The 18,287-nt window shown below is 38.0% G+C and overlaps 2 protein-coding genes across 2 annotated transcripts in view; one reads left to right on the top strand and one right to left on the bottom strand.

Moving 5' to 3' along the window:
- The window catches only part of SLC38A6 (solute carrier family 38 member 6), a 63,442-nt gene extending 55,723 nt beyond the window's left edge, over positions 1-7,719 (bottom strand). Inside the window, exons 1-3 of the mRNA XM_047738906.1 lie at positions 7,587-7,719; positions 6,386-6,516; positions 3,244-3,317 (exon numbers count right to left, since the gene is read on the bottom strand). Coding sequence (XP_047594862.1) covers positions 3,244-3,317; positions 6,386-6,516; positions 7,587-7,691 — 310 coding nt within the window. The 5' untranslated portion in view covers positions 7,692-7,719. The remainder of the gene's footprint in view (positions 1-3,243; positions 3,318-6,385; positions 6,517-7,586) is intronic.
- On the top strand, positions 7,690-17,659 carry TRMT5 (tRNA methyltransferase 5). The gene is given in 6 exon segments (XM_047738905.1): positions 7,690-8,006; positions 9,455-10,104; positions 12,790-12,914; positions 16,371-17,025; positions 17,395-17,438; positions 17,440-17,659. Coding segments are annotated over 6 exon segments (1,836 nt in total). The 3' UTR covers positions 17,485-17,659.
- The last annotated feature ends 628 nt before the right edge of the window (positions 17,660-18,287 follow it).

The raw sequence follows: 18,287 nt of genomic DNA, 5'->3' as shown, positions 1-18,287 counted from the left end.
CAACCAAGGTGAAGACTGACAACTGACTGCTGGATTTAGCAACTAAATGAAAGTCACTGGTACAATAATTCCAATGGAATGATGGTAGAAAGCCTAACTGAAGTTGGTTCAAGAGAATAAGAGGGGGAAAAACAGACAGAGATAGAATAAGAGAGGGAAACTTTCTGGCATAAACAAGTCTTCTGAAGAGTTTTTGCTATGAAGGTATAGAGCATATTGAAGGAATGTAGAGTCATTCTTAAAATGGAAGAAATGATAGATTCTCTGTAAGCTGATAGGAAGAAAACAAAGGAACAAAGATGATAAAAAAAGAAGGGAGAGAGTGACTGGAGGGATGTAGGTGAGAGCAGATGGGATCAGAGCAGAAGTTGAGAAGCTGACCTTAGATAAGAACACTAAGAGTTCCTCCAAAGTAAGTGGTGGCAAGAGCTTATAATGTTCATTTATGATTCCTTCTATTTTCTCAGTGAAATAGAAAGTGAGGATATCAGCTAAGATTGTAATCAAGGAGAATGTGTTCAAAGCATCATCTCCTAGACAGAAGACTAAGCACGTGAATGAACTAAGGAAGTTAATGAGGATTGTGGGATAGTGTCATAGGTCCATTAGACACCGAATTGTAGTGATATCGATCTGCGAGGTTGTGTGTTTTTCTTCAGGAACATTCAGTTGCACAGGTGCATGTGTGAAGTAGGCAGAGTCACATTTAACCATGGCTGGAGTTTAGCCAGAGGAGTAGGATGATAAGGGAGGAGCAAGGGAGTGCTTGTAATAACATACCATGAAATTTCAAAAGGAAAAGGGGGATATATGGACAAGAGAGTAAGGGAAAGTACAAAGGTGGTAGGATCAATGAACTCCCTCCTGCTGACAGTAATGTGGAGACCAGAGAAGGGGCCCTATGGGTTTATTCCCTAAGCACAGAAGTTTCCCCAAAGAATCACAATAAGCCAACTATTTCTGAGACAGCAAAGTGTATAACATCTTGCAAACTTCAAAGGTTTTGCATCAGTGAGAACTCATAGTAAAAGCTAGCACTGACCAAAGACTTGGCATTTTAGATACATTACTATATTTCATTCTCACAACAATCCCAAAAGGAAAGATTATTATTACCATTTAATAGATAACAAACTAAGGCTAGAGATATTAAGGTACCTTATATGCTACCTCCGTTCCCCAAAACAGTCTTAAGAGACCTCAATTCCTATATAAAATCCAAAACAGCAGAATTTCACAAGAAGAAATCCTTTATTTTTATAAAGATAAACATTCCTCTTGTACTCCAGGCAAATAAATGAAGTTATTTTGTAAAGACTTATGAAAGCCCTTTCTCTGACCAATCAATTTGATCTAATACTCCTTTATGACAGTCCAATACATTGAAGAAAAAATTTCTCTAGTCTTTTATGTGTGTGCATATGTATATATGTATATACATTTTTTAAAAGCCTACCTCCATAGAGAACTTTACAACGACTGAAGGAATTCAACAGAAGACAGGTGCATCAATGTATATGAAGAACCATGAAGTAGTTAGCTCATGGACCAAGTAAGCTACAAAAATAAAGGAAAAAGAAAAAAGAGAAAGAAACAGAGGTTTTCAGTTCATACACCCTAAAGTAAAAGAAACCAAGACAGTGTCAGAATTTTAAAGTTAAATATAGATGAACTGAAGGAGAAAAAAAAATTAGCATTACTTGGAAATCTTCCTAAATTGAATATTACTCCCAAATAACTGAAATTAATAAAGCATGTTATAACATTTTAGTTAATGAAGACATAATTGCCATATGGTTGACTAAAATATTACTCTTTCAGTAGAATCCATAATAAAATAACCTATTAAGATGTTAAAACTACCACAGTTAGGTAAAAAAAATTTTGTCACACAAAGAAGCAGAATTTCAAAACATGTCATTAAAATTCCAGTCAAGTTTCAGGATTCATAGACACCTATTTAATGCTATTATTCCTGAATTTGGGATGCTCTTATGAACAACTTTTACTTTCAGATTAATATCACTGCATTGTTTCCTAGTATGTTCACTGTTTGCACTGTTACCAAAGCTCCTTGAAAGCAAAGGCACACATCTGCAGGCTGGATGGCCAAAGGCGCTGGTACAAGATATAGCTGTGAACTGTGGATCCTAAATCAGTTTTGCATAAGAAACACCAGGAGGATTTTTAAAAACATATTTCTTAATTGCACCTCAGATCCCTGGAATGAGAATCCCCATGATTTATAAATCTCTATTTATAAAAAGATCTGCAGGTATGTCTGATGCATAGACAGATTAAATAGAGTAGAGCCGAGGATTTAGAACTATGCTCTGGAGAGTCTTAAAATTCTCAAGAAATACCTTTGGGCTTCTCTCACCTGTTCCAGCCAGAATAATCCCATTTTTATCTATTTTATGTAACTATTCTGCTTCTTAAGGTCTGAAAACTACAAAACTGATAGAGCAAAGTGAATTCACCCACATAAGAATTAAACTCATGATTCTGCCATCAAAACTGACCTAATCCAAACATAAAAGAGACCAGATAGATAAAAAGATCAGGATTGAGGAACAAAGAACATGTGTTAATGCCATTTGAAAACTCTATTAAAGCAGTTCTGTAATTCATATATTTTTATTCATGGCAACTGAAAAGAACTGAATACATGACTGAATTAAATAATAAAGTTCCAAATGGTAAAACGCATATACACATCTATATTGTTTTAATTGCATATAATTCTGTCATTTACCAAAAAACTACCTTCTTCTAGACTTGCAATTAAAAATATAAAACTATCTAAATAAATCCAAAGTTTAGTGACCTTGCCTCCTACAGAGCAGGCAGGAATAAATCTGAGAAGGTGTTCTCCTTGGGGGAAATAATCACCCTAGGAGAAATAGGATCTTAATAAACACCTGTCTACTGCTTCCCCATAAGATAAAGTTTGGATTCTTTAAACACCTTGCAGGTGCTTCCCCTAATCTACCTGAATCTAGAAAACTATGCTGTGTGCTGTAGAGAAAGGCAGGTTAAGTTTCTTCCTCCCATTCTGTCCTTAAATATTCTCCTAGGATTGGGTCTATCTATCCTGGCCTTTTGAAATTCTCCAGTTCAACCACCCTATCTAATAATAATAATATGCCTGCTGGAAATTAAATTTGACACATCCAGTCCTACTGTGGTTATCATCTCAAGGGGCTGCTTCAACAAATGACTCAGGACAATATTTTTACTCACCTGTCTGAATGCACATACTAAGCAGGAGGTGAACTGAGTAAGAAGCCAGGAGAGCAACTATCAACAGCAAAAAACTGAAATATAAAAGAGTACATGGTCATGGGGTGCCTGGGTGGCTCAGTTGGTTAAGCCTCTGCCTTCAGCTTAGGTAATAATCTCAGGGTCATGGGACCGAGCCCCGTGTCGGGCGCTCTGCTCAGTGGGAAGCCTGCTTCCCCCACCCTTCTCTGCCTGCTGCTCTGCCAACTTGTGATCTCTCTCTCTGTCAAAGAAATAAATAAAATCTTAAAAAAAAAAAAAAAGTACGTGGTTAAATCCCCACAAAGTTTCCTTTTTTGAGGTATTTCATTACAAAAACAAATTTTTTTCATATTCAAATGTTCATAGGGACTATCTTTTGAGTAGATGAATTATGGTCACTCAAGAAAATATTATTCTGTATTCACCAAATTTTATTTAAATGAAAATATACTGCTTTTAGATTAAAAAAAAAAAGAGACAAACTTTATTTAAAACATAAACAATTTTCTCCTTCAGCACTCTTGTCTGCTGACTGCTGGCTCAGCCATTCAGTGATCTTGCAATATTTCCCTTTTATAACTATTTCTTCCTATTTTAAGTCTAAACAGAAATTTTAGTTATGAAATCTCATTCTCTTCTTTTTCCTTCCCTCCATCCCTCTTCTTCCAATGACTGTACCTCCATATCATACCTTCATCTATAATTCTGAATTAAGACTGCATTTCCTAGGGCCACCTGGGAGGCTCAGTTGGTTGAGCATCCAACGCTTGGTTTCAGCTCAGGTCACGATCACAGGGTCATGGGATGGAGGCCCAGGTATGGCTCTCACTCAGTGGGGAGTCTGCTGAAGATTCCCTCTCTCTCCCCACCCACTCACATATTCTCACCTTCTCTCTAAAATAAATAAATCTTTTTAAAAAACGACATTTCCTAGCATTCATTAAATACATATACACTCGCCAAACCAAACAAAAGCAGTTAACACACATCTATTGACACAATTTCAAAAGGTGCAAATAATGTAATAATTAGGATCCTTGTACCAAAAGTGTGAAAAGAGACAACATGCATAATTTCCTACTTATTCTCAGGAGGATACTAACAGGAGAAGCTTCTTAGAAAGCTGGCACTAGTGGAGTGCCCCAAAAGTTGAAGAAATTCTTTGTGGTCAGGACAAGCTTCTTAGAAAGCTGGCACTAGTGGAGTGCCCCAGAAGTTGAAGAAATTCTTCGTGGTCTACTTAATACTTGTTACGAAGTAGCAAAGCTGAGAGGTACACCTGTCATTTATATACAAGTACACTTGTCAGCACACCTGAGGCCTCACAAAATAACTGTTTGGTATCACTAAATGGAAAATGTGATATGATTCAATAAGGACATGTTTGGTGGTATACATCTGCATGCAGATTTTAAAAAGGGAATCCAAAAATAAATCCTATGATTGTGTCTTGCCTAAGATATCAAATATACTATTGAAGTTTTAAAATTATGAGAGTTTTTTAAGAAACAAAACAAGCAAAAAGGAGAAAAGAGAGAGAGAAAGACAAATCAAGAAACAGACTCTTAACTATAGAGAACAAACTGATGGTTACGAGAGGGGAGGTGAGTGGGGGATGGGAGAAATAGGTGATGGGGATTAAGGCGTGTACTGTGATAAGCACTAGGTGATGTATGGAATTGCTGAATCACTGTACTGTACAACTGAAACCAATATAACACTGTATATTAACTAATGGCAATTTAAATTAAAGCTTGTAAAAAATTATGAGGCGCACCTAGCACTCAGAAGAGCGTGAGACTTCATCTCAGGGTTGTGATTTCAAGTCCCATATTAGTGTGGATTCTACTTAAAAATTTTTTTTTTAATTTTTAAAAATTATGAAAGGTTGTGCATATAACCCATTATAAAAGCAAGTCAGGGTAGGGGTGTGCCTGGATGATACAGTTGGTTGAGCATCTCACTTTTGGTTTCAGCTTGGGTCATGATCTCAGGGTCATGGGGTGGAGCCCCAGGTCAGGCTTCTGGCTCAGCTTGAGATTCTCTCTCTCTCCCTCTGCCCCTCCTGCTTGCGCACATGCTCTCTCTCAAATAAATAAATCTTTTTTTTTAAGTTGCATTACTTAAAAACTTGTTGCTTATCAAGAAATGCAAAATAAAAGCAGAAAATAAACCTAATGAGACTCAATTTTTATTTTAAATTTCCTGGTAAAATAGATCTGCTTCTACTGATAAAGAAAAACAAATGCTAAATGCTAAGGATAAGGTCTAGTTCTAAAGGATTTGAGTTTAGCAGGGTAACAAACTTGCAAACAAATCATTATAACACATTATAATAACAGAATGAATACACAAAGTACTACGGAAACACAGAAAAGCCAGGGATTTCTCTTTTGGGCCAACTGGAATGAGTTAAGTCTGGATGAAAAGGAATAAACACAGAACGCATGTTTAGACTCAGGGAAACAAGACTACCTAACAGCAGGAAGACAGGAGAAGATGGAGAGAAATGAAAAGATTATGAACTTCACACTCACAAAATTGCTATTTATAGGTAATCTGTATGGCTGATAAACTTTAATTCACTTTGGCCAACTTGACACAACAAATAGCCACTCCTTGGAGCGCCTGGGTGGCTCAGTCATTAAGCATCTGCCTTCAGCTCAGGTCATGATCCCAGGGTCCTGGGATTGGGCCCCACATCGGGCTCCTTGCTCAGTGGGAAATCTGCTTCTCCCTCTCCTATTCCCCCTGCTTATATTCCCTCCCTCTTTCTTTCTCTGTGTGTCAAATAAATAAAGAATATCTTAAAAACAAACAAAAAAACAAACAGCCACTCCTTAAGGTTATTATAAGCAAGTGTGGATTAAGTTTCCATTTTTAAAAATTAGCCACACTTCTGGATAAAAAAATACAAATTATATTGCATCCCTCCAAGCTACAGACTAGCAACAATATAAGAGTAGCAGGAAAATGCCAAAACCCCAGAAATAATTTAACTAGACACCATGTAACACCAGCTCTGGAGCCTATCTCTTTGCTTCTTGGTGTACTGTCAAAATGGGGAAAAAAAAATAAAAGTAACAGTAAAAGAAGAAGAAGGGGAAAAAAAAAAACTCACCTAAATCCAAGGATGCCAGTATGAGCCATAACATAAGCTAAGCCAAGGATGCCACTTCCCATGATGGCATTCGTCAGATTAAACACAGAAAAACCAAATGAAACACCTGGGGATCCCTGTCTGTAAATTTCCTGCAAGCACACAAATTTAGTAGTGTTAAATGTTTGGATGGTGAAGTTCCAATTTCATCATGAAATGAATGACAAGTTATGGGTAAAGTTTCCTGCAAACCACAGGCACCGTGGGTTCCTTTCTTCCCTTCCCACCACCCATTAGTGCAGGGCCAGAATCTCGTTTCCTAGAAAAATCATCTCCACCAGTACAGAGCCCAGGCAGACTTCAGGAAAAGCCATGACTAGCCTTGTGACTGCAAAAGATGAAGATAGGATAGGAATGAAGTGGGACAGAGAGAAGGGAGATGGCCTCAGCTCATGTGATTACTGAAGAATTCCTGAGTCAGCTCGTGGCTGCTGTAGACAAGGTTGCTCCCCAATTACTAGGACTGCAAAAGTAATCTCTATATATTTAAAGAATTAAGTCAGCTCAAATGCAAGGATGGTCAGGAATACCTTGCAATGACGATATAATAGAACCAATTCACGTTGCTCTACCGAAGATACCCTTGAAAACACCCTCTTCCAAAACAGCATTTGGGAGCAAAGTCTAGAAACTGTTAGAGTGCACGGACTTGAGTTAAAAGGCCAAGGATCCATTGCACAGGCTTTAGGGTCAAGGAAGTGCTTATGTACTTAACACCAGGCCACCTCCCTTCCCTCACCGCTAAGGCTCTCTGTATGAAGATGTTTCTATGCACCCAATGACTAAGTCTAGAAAAGAAAAATCTTGTGACTCTGGCAAAAACCTCACAAGACTGGTGGAGGGAACAGGAAGTCCACAGAGACACTAAGGAACAGCACTGAGTTACATAATGCTAGGGCTGCTCATCCAGTCATCGTTTTCCACCTGTGCCTGCGCCTTCTTTCTGGGCCCTGTTACTCGGCTAGCACATCTATGCACTCCGCCCAGTCTCATCGGCGTCTGGATGCTGCCTTAGCGCCCCATGTCCCAAGAGTCAGGCTCCAGCTTCTCCCTTCTCCCCGTGCCGCACCCCCACCTCCCTTCTCTCCCCGGTCTTATGTGCCAGACATTTCAGGGAAGCTCGGACGCCTTCAGCACCGGGAAGCTAGCAGAGGCCACTTACGTTGCTTAGCAACGGGCTCAAGTCTTCCGCCTCCGCCTCTTCAGGCTGCTGGGCAGAGACGTACCAGCTCCGCTCAGCGTTGACGATCCCCCAGGGTGCCTCCATGCTGCTTGCTGGCCGACTACCAGGTCCATCTGGGAGATACTATCCCAACCCTCCAGTCGTTAGTCGCGTCGGAGGCGGGGCTGTGGGACCGGCCCTTCCGGGTTACCGTACCTACCCCAGCGAGGGGAAGAAAGGAGGGAATCGACGCGACCTGATGACGCTCGTCTCTTGGTGGCGAACGGTGATGATGTCATCGAGGGCCAGCCTTTCCACGAGTGACCCGTTTCCGACCCGCACCAGAGCCCGAGAGGGGTGTAGTCTTGGAGTCAGCCGCGGAGCGACGTCGGGAATTGGGATGGTGACGTTGGTGAGGTGGTGAGCGCAAGGCCCCTGAACGGAGAGGCTGAGGGTCGGGTGGCAGTACCCGGCCACCAAGGTCTGCTCTCCGCCGCAAGAACGTTGTGAGGTCACCTACCTTCTGGGTGTTGCGCCTAGGTCCGAGTAGTTGCTAGGAAGTAATGAGTTTAATCTTTTCAAAAGCTTTCTGAAAGAGCCTTTCATTTTACACGTGGGAAGCCGAGACTCTGGTTAAGATATTACAAGATCACACAGCTGGCTTACAGCTAGACCAAATTTGAACCCTGACTGTGAAGTTCAAAAATTGCGTTACGGGGTCCTGGGACAGGGGTCTTTCCCTACCGGTTGGTTCTTTGGTATTTTAGAAGGTAAAGTGAATAACTGATATTGTTAATATAGTGGGCATATAAGACTTAGCAAATCCTAGTCCTCCGAATACCGAAACCTCAAGTCATCGACTTGTGGTAGGAAAGCATTAAAGACAGACAACCCAGCAATAATAGCAATATATTAAGACCACAGGCTCTGAAGTCAGGCCGACCGGGCTTTTAATCCTTGCTCAGCCCCTTACAGCAGCGAGACTGGGTGAATTAACCTACTTCTGACCTTTAGTATGCTCGTTTACAAAATAAGGATGTGATATCACACACCTGGCAAGATTGACCGTGTATTGTAAAGCATGTAGCACTCCTAAGAATATCCTAGTAAATATTGCCATTGGTACAGTCATAAAATTAATGACCATTTCATTTAGAGATGCTCTTTTAACTTAAATCACAGCCTTCCAATCCCACATGTATAGAAAATTGTGGGTGGAGAGGTTCATTGACTATAGGGAGGCTGATGGATCACTAAGCCCTTGTTGTGGCCCCAGGTGATTTGAAGCTGCAAATTTATTATTTACTACTAATAAAAAACTACCATGGAAAAGATATATACTTGTCACACATTACTAGAAGTTTTAATTATCAGCATTTAGCAGGTTGTTTAAAACGGGAGAATTTTAGGGGCACCTGGGTGGCTCAATGGGTTAAGCCTGTGCCTTCAGCTGGTTTTGGGGTCCTGGGGTCCTGGAATTGAGTCTCGCATAGGGCTCTCTGCTCAGTGGGGAGCCTGCTTCCCCCTCTCTCTCTGCCAGCCTCTCTGCCTACTTTTGATCTCTCTCTGTCAAATAAATAAATCTTTTTTTAAAAATGAACATTTTAGATTTTTTTCCAAGATTTTATTTATTTAGAGAGAGTGGGGGGAGGGGCAGAGGAAGAGAATCTCTAGCAGACCTCCCGCTGACCGAGGGGTCTGATACAGAGCTCAGTCTCATGACCCTGAGATCATGATCTGAGCCTAAATCAAGAGCCCCACATTTAACTAAGCCACCCAGGCACCCCTAGAATTTTTATTCTTAACCTATTGTGCACATATAAATTTGTAATTTTATGGTATTTTTAAAAAATCCATCCTTTTTTTAGGATCTTATGGAGGCCATTTGGATTCTCAAGAATACTTTTCAAAGTGGAAAGCTGTAGAATATCTGAATCAGAATTACTGACTCCACTATCTTGGACATCACAGATACAGAAGCATAGCAGAGCACCTTTCTTGTTGGATCAAAGAAAAAAATTCTCAACTATGCCTGAAATAGAAACAGACCAGAGAGACTCTGAATTGTTTTCACCACCTTCTAATGTTCGAGGAATGACAAAACTTGATAGAACAGCTTTTAAAAAGACAGTAACCATCCCAGTGCTTAAAGTTAGGAAAGAAATAGTCAATAAACTGATGAGATCCCTTAAAAGGGCAGCACTGCAGCGCCCAGGCATAAAACGTGTGATTGAAGATCCAGAAGATGAAGAAAGTAGACTAATTATGTTGGATCCCTATAAAATATTTACTGATGATTCCTTTGAGAGAGCAGAACTCAGTATTTTAAAGCAGCTTAATGTCAATCCACAGATATCTAAATACAGTTTGGAACTGACTTATGAAAACTTTAAGTCAGAAGAAATCTTGAAAGCTGTGCTTCCTGAAGGTCAAGATGTGACTTCAGGTTTTAGCAGAGTTGGACATATTGCCCATCTGAACCTTCGAGATCATCAACTACCTTTCAAGCATTTAATTGGTACGTGTCTTAGTAACATTCATGTACTAAATAGTAATTAGCAAGTTCTAATTTTAGTTCTTAAAATTATTTGATGTCAAATTACAGAAGCAGGACATTTTATCATTTTAATTTTAAACTGGATCTTGGGCTACACACCCTCTCTTTTAAGACCAGTTTTGGAATATTCTTCCTCAAGTGACAGCAAAGCTCTAAGAATAAGTTCAGGCTTTTGTGTATACAACATACAAGCATAGATTAAACTCACATCTTCAGCTTTGGCAGAATTCTTTGGCATCTCGTCATTTTGGTACACAGGACTTATTAGGCCCTCAGAGCTATATTGAATTCTAGGTTTCTTAAATTTTAGTGTTTTACCATCAAAAGCGCAAGACAGTGTTTACTCCTGCTTTGATTCAACTGATTGAGTATCTTCTGTATGTCAGGCACCATACTTTGTTTTTTAGTGCCCTTAACCTTTTTAGAAATGCTTTTGTGTGTTGTACCTCTGTAAGCCTTCACGTTTGAGCATGGGTCCTTTATCCTTTGGGATAAGACAGAAGACTAATCACGATTGCAGGTATCCCTTTACAAATATTGATGTCCATGTATTCTCCAGATTAAATTTTTTTAATGTAGAGTAATTGTCAGAACTTATGGGAATTATTTTCACCTTTAAAATGTAGTTCTCAGTATTTTTGCATGGGTTGAATTTCAGAAATATGCTGTTATGCATTTCATTGGTTCTTATTGATGATGGGGCTGATAATACATAGTGATAATACAATAAATATCTAAGCAGATCTTTATATGTGTAACTGGGCACAAATGTCAAGGATAAGCTTTGCTGTGAGTCATTACTTGTCAAAGTCAAACATACCTTTCGGCATCCCTATTTTATAAAAGAGCACTCATAGATTAAAAGTGAAACATTTTCATACAGTGGCAATTTTAAAGCTTCTACTATAGGCTTTCAGAATTGGTTTTGGTTTTTTTATTTCATGCCTCATTTCAAGCTACCGTACCTTAAAAATTGAGTTCTGATACCTTAAGTGGAACAGGATAAGAACAATGATTGGCTGGAGTTTATTGATACTATCATATTTAAAATCAGGTATCTAATTATCAGAAACTGGACAAATTTTTATTATATATCAGTGTATTTGTATTTTTGAGTACTTTTTACTAGCTTACAAATCAAGTTATCTTTATGCAGTGAGATAGTATGTAGATTCTTATAAATTTTTTAAGTGCTGACAAAAAAGGTAGACTTTAATTGAGGGGCATCAATATACCATTTCTGGTGTGTTTTATTATTTTGTAGCTTTTCTGGCTCCGGCAAATATTTGACACAAACAATTTAAGTAAATGAACACTGAATTTAGATAAGACTCTAAAGATCTATGTTTCTTTTTTTAAAATATTTTATTTTTTTATTTGATAGAAAGTGTGCAAGAGAGTGGGTGGGAGGGGTAGAGGGAGAGGGACAAGCAGATTTCCCACTAAGCAGGAACCCTGAGATCATGACCTGAGTTGAAGTCAGATGTTTAACCAACTGAGCTACCCAGGCACCCTAAGAATCTATGTTTCTTTTATTTGAAAACTTATTTTCCTGTTATATATTTCCAAAGCGAAAGCATCTATCTGTTTCAAGCACACAGTAAAGCAGACATTTGATTTGGGGCCAGTGAGGACAGACTGGTGATTTCTGAGATCTTTGTTGCCATGGTCCTTACATCTCTTTCTGTTCTTTACCTATGGTTTCCCTTTTTTTTTTTTTTTTTTAAAGATTTTTATTTATTTATTTGAGAGAGAGACAGTGAGAGAGAGCATAAGCGAGGAGAAGGTGAGAGGGAGAAGCAGACTCCCCATGGATCTGGGAGCCCGATGCGGGACTCGATCCTAGGACTCCAGGATCATGACCTGAGCCGAAGGCAGTCGTCCAACCAACTGAGCCACCCAGGCGTCCCTGGTTTCCCTTTTTGATTATTGTTGTGTATTGATCCATTTGAGATTTAGTAAAAAAAAAAAAAATTTTTTTTAAAAAGGAAAAATATTAGGTAGATCCAAACTCCTTGAAAATTTTTCTTTTTTTTTTTTTAAATATTTTATTTATTTATTTGACAGAAAGAGAGTAAGGGCGCACAACCAGGGGGAACAGCAGAGGCAGAGTGAAAAGCAGGCTCCCCACCTAGCTGATCCCCCTGGGATCATGACCTGATCTGAAGGCAGACACTTAACTGACTGAGCCACCCAGGCGCCCCTCGAAAATTTTTCTTTAAAAACGTACCCATGTGGGACGCCTGGGTGGCTCAGTTGGTTGGACGACTGCCTTCGGCTCAGGTCATGATCCTGGAGTCCTAGGATCGAGTCCCACATCAGGCTCCCAGCTCCATGGGGAGTCTGCTTCTCCCTCTGACCTTCTCCTAGCTCATGCTCTCTCTCACTGTCTCTCTCTCAAATAAATAAATAAAATCTTTAAAAACAAAAAAACAAACAAAAAAAAACGTACCCATGTGGTTTCTTTGTATCTGTATTGGAGGCGACATTAACTTTACTAATCTGTTGAATTTTTAGAATTGCATGCCACTGTATAGGTACAATTTTTGTCTATAAACCAAAAGAAAATTGTTTATTTCCATTTCATATATTCAGTTTTATTTTGTAACCAATTGGCAATATTTATTATGAATTCTTATCTTTCAGGCCAAGTTATGATTGACAAAAATCCAGGAATCACCTCAGCAGTAAATAAAATCAATAATATTGATAATACATACCGAAATTTCCAAATGGAAGTGCTATCTGGAGAGGAGAACATGATGACCAAGGTATGGAGTATTTTATTGTCTCCTAGGTACATATTATACCGATTAATGTTTAGAATCTTAAAAGATGACAAAGATTAAAAATATTTATAATAACCCAGTTTTGATGAGTATGTGAGAATGTGAGCGTTTATATAGCCTTTGATGGAAGTGCAAATTTGATAGATACTCAGGAAGAATATATGGTAATATATTGCTGTTTTGAATACGTATGTTCTCTGACCTATCTTTGCATTTACAGGAAGTTATCTGAAGGATAAAATTGGACAAAATTGTAATGATGTATGTACTAGGTTCTTCATCATCATTTTTTTTTTTTAAAGATTTTATTTATTATTTATTTGACAGAGAGAGATCACAAGTAGACAGAGAGGCAGGCAGAGAGAGAGAGAGAGGGAAGCAGGCTCCCTGTCGAGCAGAGAGCCCGATGCGGGACTCGATCCCAGGACCCTGAGATCATGACCTGAGCTGAAGGCAGTGGCTTAACCCACTGAGCCACCCAGGCGCCCCTTCATCATCATTTTTATAACAAAACAGGAATGGAAACAATCTAAATGTTCATCAGCGAATTGATCAAATTCTGGCATATAAAATAGTATATAGAATATCGCTCTATTTTAACTAAGTAACTTATTTATGTAAATATGCACATATATTAGAATGTTAACAGTGGGCATATTTTTATTTGATGTAGTTACTAGTGACCTTTGTTCTCATCTTTATACTTTTCTACTGAGCACATATTTCTTTTATAAGAAAAACAAATCTATGTCAAAGAAAAAATATTTTTAATATGTAGGAACAGATACCTGGTACCCCTAAAATCTCATCCTCTACCCCCAAAATCCTCTGAAGTGCTGGAGAATAAAAACTTTTTTTAAGCCAAAAGTCTTAGATGATTATATATTAACATTATATGAAATTTTATACCCAAGCTAGGAAATGGGTTAAACTCTCTCCATAACTTGACAAAAATTTTAATAACAAAATCCTCTTAAAATGTAAGATACGTCTTTTTGTTTGTTTCTTTCAAGTTTTTATTTAAATTCTAGTTAGTTAACATATAGTGTAATGTTGGTTTCAGGAGTAGAATTTAGTGATTCATCATTACATATAATACCCATTGCTTATCACAAGTGCCCTCCTTAATGCCTATCACCCATCTAGCCCCTCCCCTTCCCACCTCCCTTCTAGCAACCCTCAGTTTGTGCTCTATAGTCTATAGTTAACAGTGTCTTACGTCTACTTCCCTTTTTCCCCCTCCCCCTACATTCATCATTTTTTTTTTCCTTAAATTCTACATATGAGTGAACTCATGGCACTTGTCTTTCTTTGACTGACTTACTTCTTTTAAACAGGACTTTGTAAAACTCAGGAGAGAGTTTATGCAAAATAATTATTTTTTAAGGTTCTGGGACACATAAGCTTAGGTGGATATTTTAGGTATAATATTATTTCTCCATAATTTAATAGTAGCTGAATATTAAAATACCATTTACTACACACTTACTATTAGGCCTTAGCTGATGTTTTTTTTAAGATTTTATTTATTTATTTGTCATAGAGAGAGAAGCGAGAGTGAGCACAGGCAGACAGAGTGGCAGGCAGAGGCAGAGGGAGAAGCAGGCTCGCTGCCAAGCAAGGAGCCCGATGTGGGACTCGATCCCAGGACGCTGGGATCATGACCTGAGCCGAAGGCAGCTGCTTAACCAACTGAGCCACCCAGGCGTCCCTGATGTTTTAAATGTAACAAATTTTAAGAAGCCCACAAGATAATGGTTATTCTTTTTAATATTCTCTTTATGCAGGTGAAGTAACAAGGTATGACTGAGTAGGGTGTTGGGAGCCAGGCTTCTGACTCCAGAGTAGTCTTTCCCTGTATAACCTCCATGGCCTACTGCTTGTATGTAGTACATAGTATTACATACATGTAGTTACATATATGAGGTCTGTTACAGCAAGTGAGATTTGAATGTGAATCCTTTGCTGGTATCACTGCTTATCTCAGCACACTGATTGAACACTACATGTTCTTCATTTGCTACCACCCTTTATGATAGCAGGTAGCATCGTTCTTCTCAGAGCTCTAAAAGTTCTGAGAAACTTATGTAATTTTTAAAGTGGTTTCTGACTGATTTCTTAAGTCAACTAAAGTTGGTTCTTAGGATATATTTAATACTTGACATTTATACCATAAAATAAATGTAAAGGCTCACCCAGTATAATTTCTTTGCTCCAAATAGAATCACATTTAAGTTTGACTTCAGGAGCTCATGCAACATATACATACTTTGTGTGTATATTGTGACTAAAAAGATACCTGAAAGTTAATTGGGCTGAAAGTAATGCTGACTGGGTGAGTGAGATATCAGAGACAGTGTGAGTAAAACCAGAAGGATACTTAGAATTTTTTTTTTTTTTTTCAAACTAGTACTGTGCTTCACATTAAAAAGGGGGAGTAGAAAGGATATTTCAGGAAAAGCTTCCCAAGACATACTCAGAACCTTCCAGGTTTTAGTTGGCAGAATAATGAAGGAACATTTCTAACTCTGGAGCCTTAACATGGCCAGAGCATCTGATGTGGTTGGGATGAAAAAATATTTACACAAATTTGAAGGCAGAATATTCCATGAAGGCAGAATATAGAAAATATGTATCTCTACCAGATTTATAGAACTTACAAACTTTTCTTGCCCTTTAATTCTTCATTCATTAAAATAAGGGCTGAAGTCACATTCCATGACTATAATTTTAATTTTGTTTTCTGTTGTGTTTATGATAGTCCCCCCAAAAATGGCATTAAGTCTTAAATGTGTTTCAAGATTTAGCTTCATTGTATAAATTTAGTTTAATCCATGAAAACTCAAATTTGGGAAAAGAGAAGATAGCAGAATGATTTGTTCTGTACACTGGCTCTAATTTGTAGTCATGAAACTTGCAATGTCCGTGTAACTATCCAGAAACATAGCAAAATACCCCAAAATTCATTGGTTGCATAACACATCTATCATGCCTCCCTCTTATAAACTGAAAACTAAGGAAGCTTATTTGCTGAGTGGAAGTGCTATCTGCAACTTAGCTAGTCATTGTGAAGATGTGTGTGGTATGTTGTTTCAAATTATAGGTTTATTTCTCTCTCCATCAGGTGACAAAATAGAGTATGATTAAGCCAGTCAGCTGGCCTGTCTGAAAAATTCCTCATGTGATTTGGGAACCACTTTATGACCCATTAGAATGAGATGGAGAGCCATTTGGCTTTAAAGAGATGAATTTTCTCATGTCAAAGTCTAATGTGGGTTGTTAACTGGCCTCAAGGATAGCATAAACACCAGAATTATAATTAAAATGCACTGTTATTTTCTATTAAATGTAAATGTATGTGTGTGGGATATCCATTCCAGTATTCATGGCTGGAATTTAAGACTTATCAGGTTAATCAAAGTATAATACTTTTTTCAGGTTCGAGAAAACAACTACACCTATGAATTTGATTTTTCAAAAGTCTATTGGAATCCTCGTCTCTCTACAGAACACAGTCGTATCACAGAACTTCTCAAACCTGGGGATGTACTGTTTGATGTTTTTGCTGGGGTTGGGCCTTTTGCCATTCCAGTAGCAAAGAAAAACTGCACTGTATTTGCTAATGATCTCAATCCTGAATCCCATAAATGGCTGTTGCACAATTGTAAATTAAATAAAGTGGACCAAAAGGTGAAAGTCTTTAACTTGGATGGGAAAGACTTCCTTGAAGGACCAGTGAGAGAAGAGTTAATGCAGCAGCTGGGACCACTGTCAAAAGAAAGAAAACACTCTGTGCACATTGTCATGAACTTGCCAGCAAAGGCTATCGAGTTTCTCAGTGTTTTCAAATCACTTTTAGATGGGCCACCATGCAGCACTGAGCTGCTTCCCATAGTGCACTGTTACAGCTTTTCCAAAGATCCCAGTCCTGCTAAGGATGTTCAGCAACAAGCTGGGGCTGTGTTGGGCATTTCCTTGGAGGCATGCAGTTCAATTCACCCAGTAAGAAATGTAGCCCCTAACAAGGAAATGTTATGTATCACCTTCCGGATTCCTGCTGCTGTACTCTACAAGAACCAGACCCTAAATCTAGGTGAGCAGTTTCTGGGAAATTAAATATAAACTATAATACCTTCATGGAGCTTTTTTAGTCTACATATATATTTTATTAATTAAATTTGGAAATATGTGAAACTAATTCTAGTTAGATATTTCAATTCAGGATTCCTTGCTGCTCAGTTGTGACTACTTTCTCCCAATTTTACAAATTTTAGCACGGCATACACACTGTTCAGTCTAGTAGAAGGCAATTTCATTAAAATAGTAAATCCATGGGAATGTTACTATTTCATGTATAAGTTGAATATTAAAAATCTTTAAAAGGCCTATATTATTTGCTCTTTCTAAGTATTTTCCAATGTTAAGTATCTTACCTAATACGGGTTTTCTGGATTTGTTACAGAGAATCATGACGATCCACCTCTTAAACGCCAGAGGACAGAAAAATAAAGTCTTTTCAGAAGAAAAAACTCAAATTGCCTCAGTCACTTAATTGGAAAAAGTTTTCTCTTTCTCCCCACTAGACCCTTACGTAATGAAATATAACTTGTATGGTTTCATAAAATGTTAGCTATGAACTTTAGAATTGAACACTTCTATTTTACCCTTGCTGTCTTATAAGTTGAAGATTATCGAATTAGAATTTAAATGAAATAAATCTAAGCATATTTTATGTTATAATCTTACAATCAATTATATCTAATTCTTTATTAATTATATTTAAATATTGACTATCTCCTGGGAAAATAGGTTTTGAAGGTGGGATAATTGCATGCTAACTAAGAAAGCACTAATACCATTTTGCAGTGATCCTCAGTTGAAGAGTGTGCCTAAATTTTATATAAGTACCCCTAACCTATCACTATATAAGTCATAAAAATGAGATCATTAGATCAGGGATGGCAAACTATGCCTGGCAGGCCAAATCTAGCCTAGGCTAGATTTGTATGGCAAACTGGTTTTTGTATGGCAAATGACTGGAGATTGGTTCTTATACTAATCTTGAAAAATTAAATCTTGTGACATGAGAATTATATGAAATTTGAATTTCAGTGTCCATAAATACAATTTTATTGGAACACACCATGCTCATTTGTTTATATACTGTCTGTGGCTGCTTTCGTGGTATAACAATAGCAGAGTTACAACACAGACAGTGATTCTCAGCAGTTCATACTGCTGCTCACAGGGACATGATTCTAACTCAACACCATTTTGAGCGCCATGTAAATCGCCAAGCTATAATATCTTATTGCTAGTGTATATTCATTATTTCAAGACAAGAAAAGTGGACTT

The sequence above is a fragment of the Lutra lutra genome, chromosome 7 (assembly GCF_902655055.1).
Source record: "Lutra lutra chromosome 7, mLutLut1.2, whole genome shotgun sequence".
Lineage (NCBI taxonomy): Eukaryota > Metazoa > Chordata > Mammalia > Carnivora > Mustelidae > Lutra > Lutra lutra.
The sequence above is the reverse complement of the archived record's forward strand: the minus strand, read 5'-3'. Positions and strand labels throughout refer to the sequence as shown.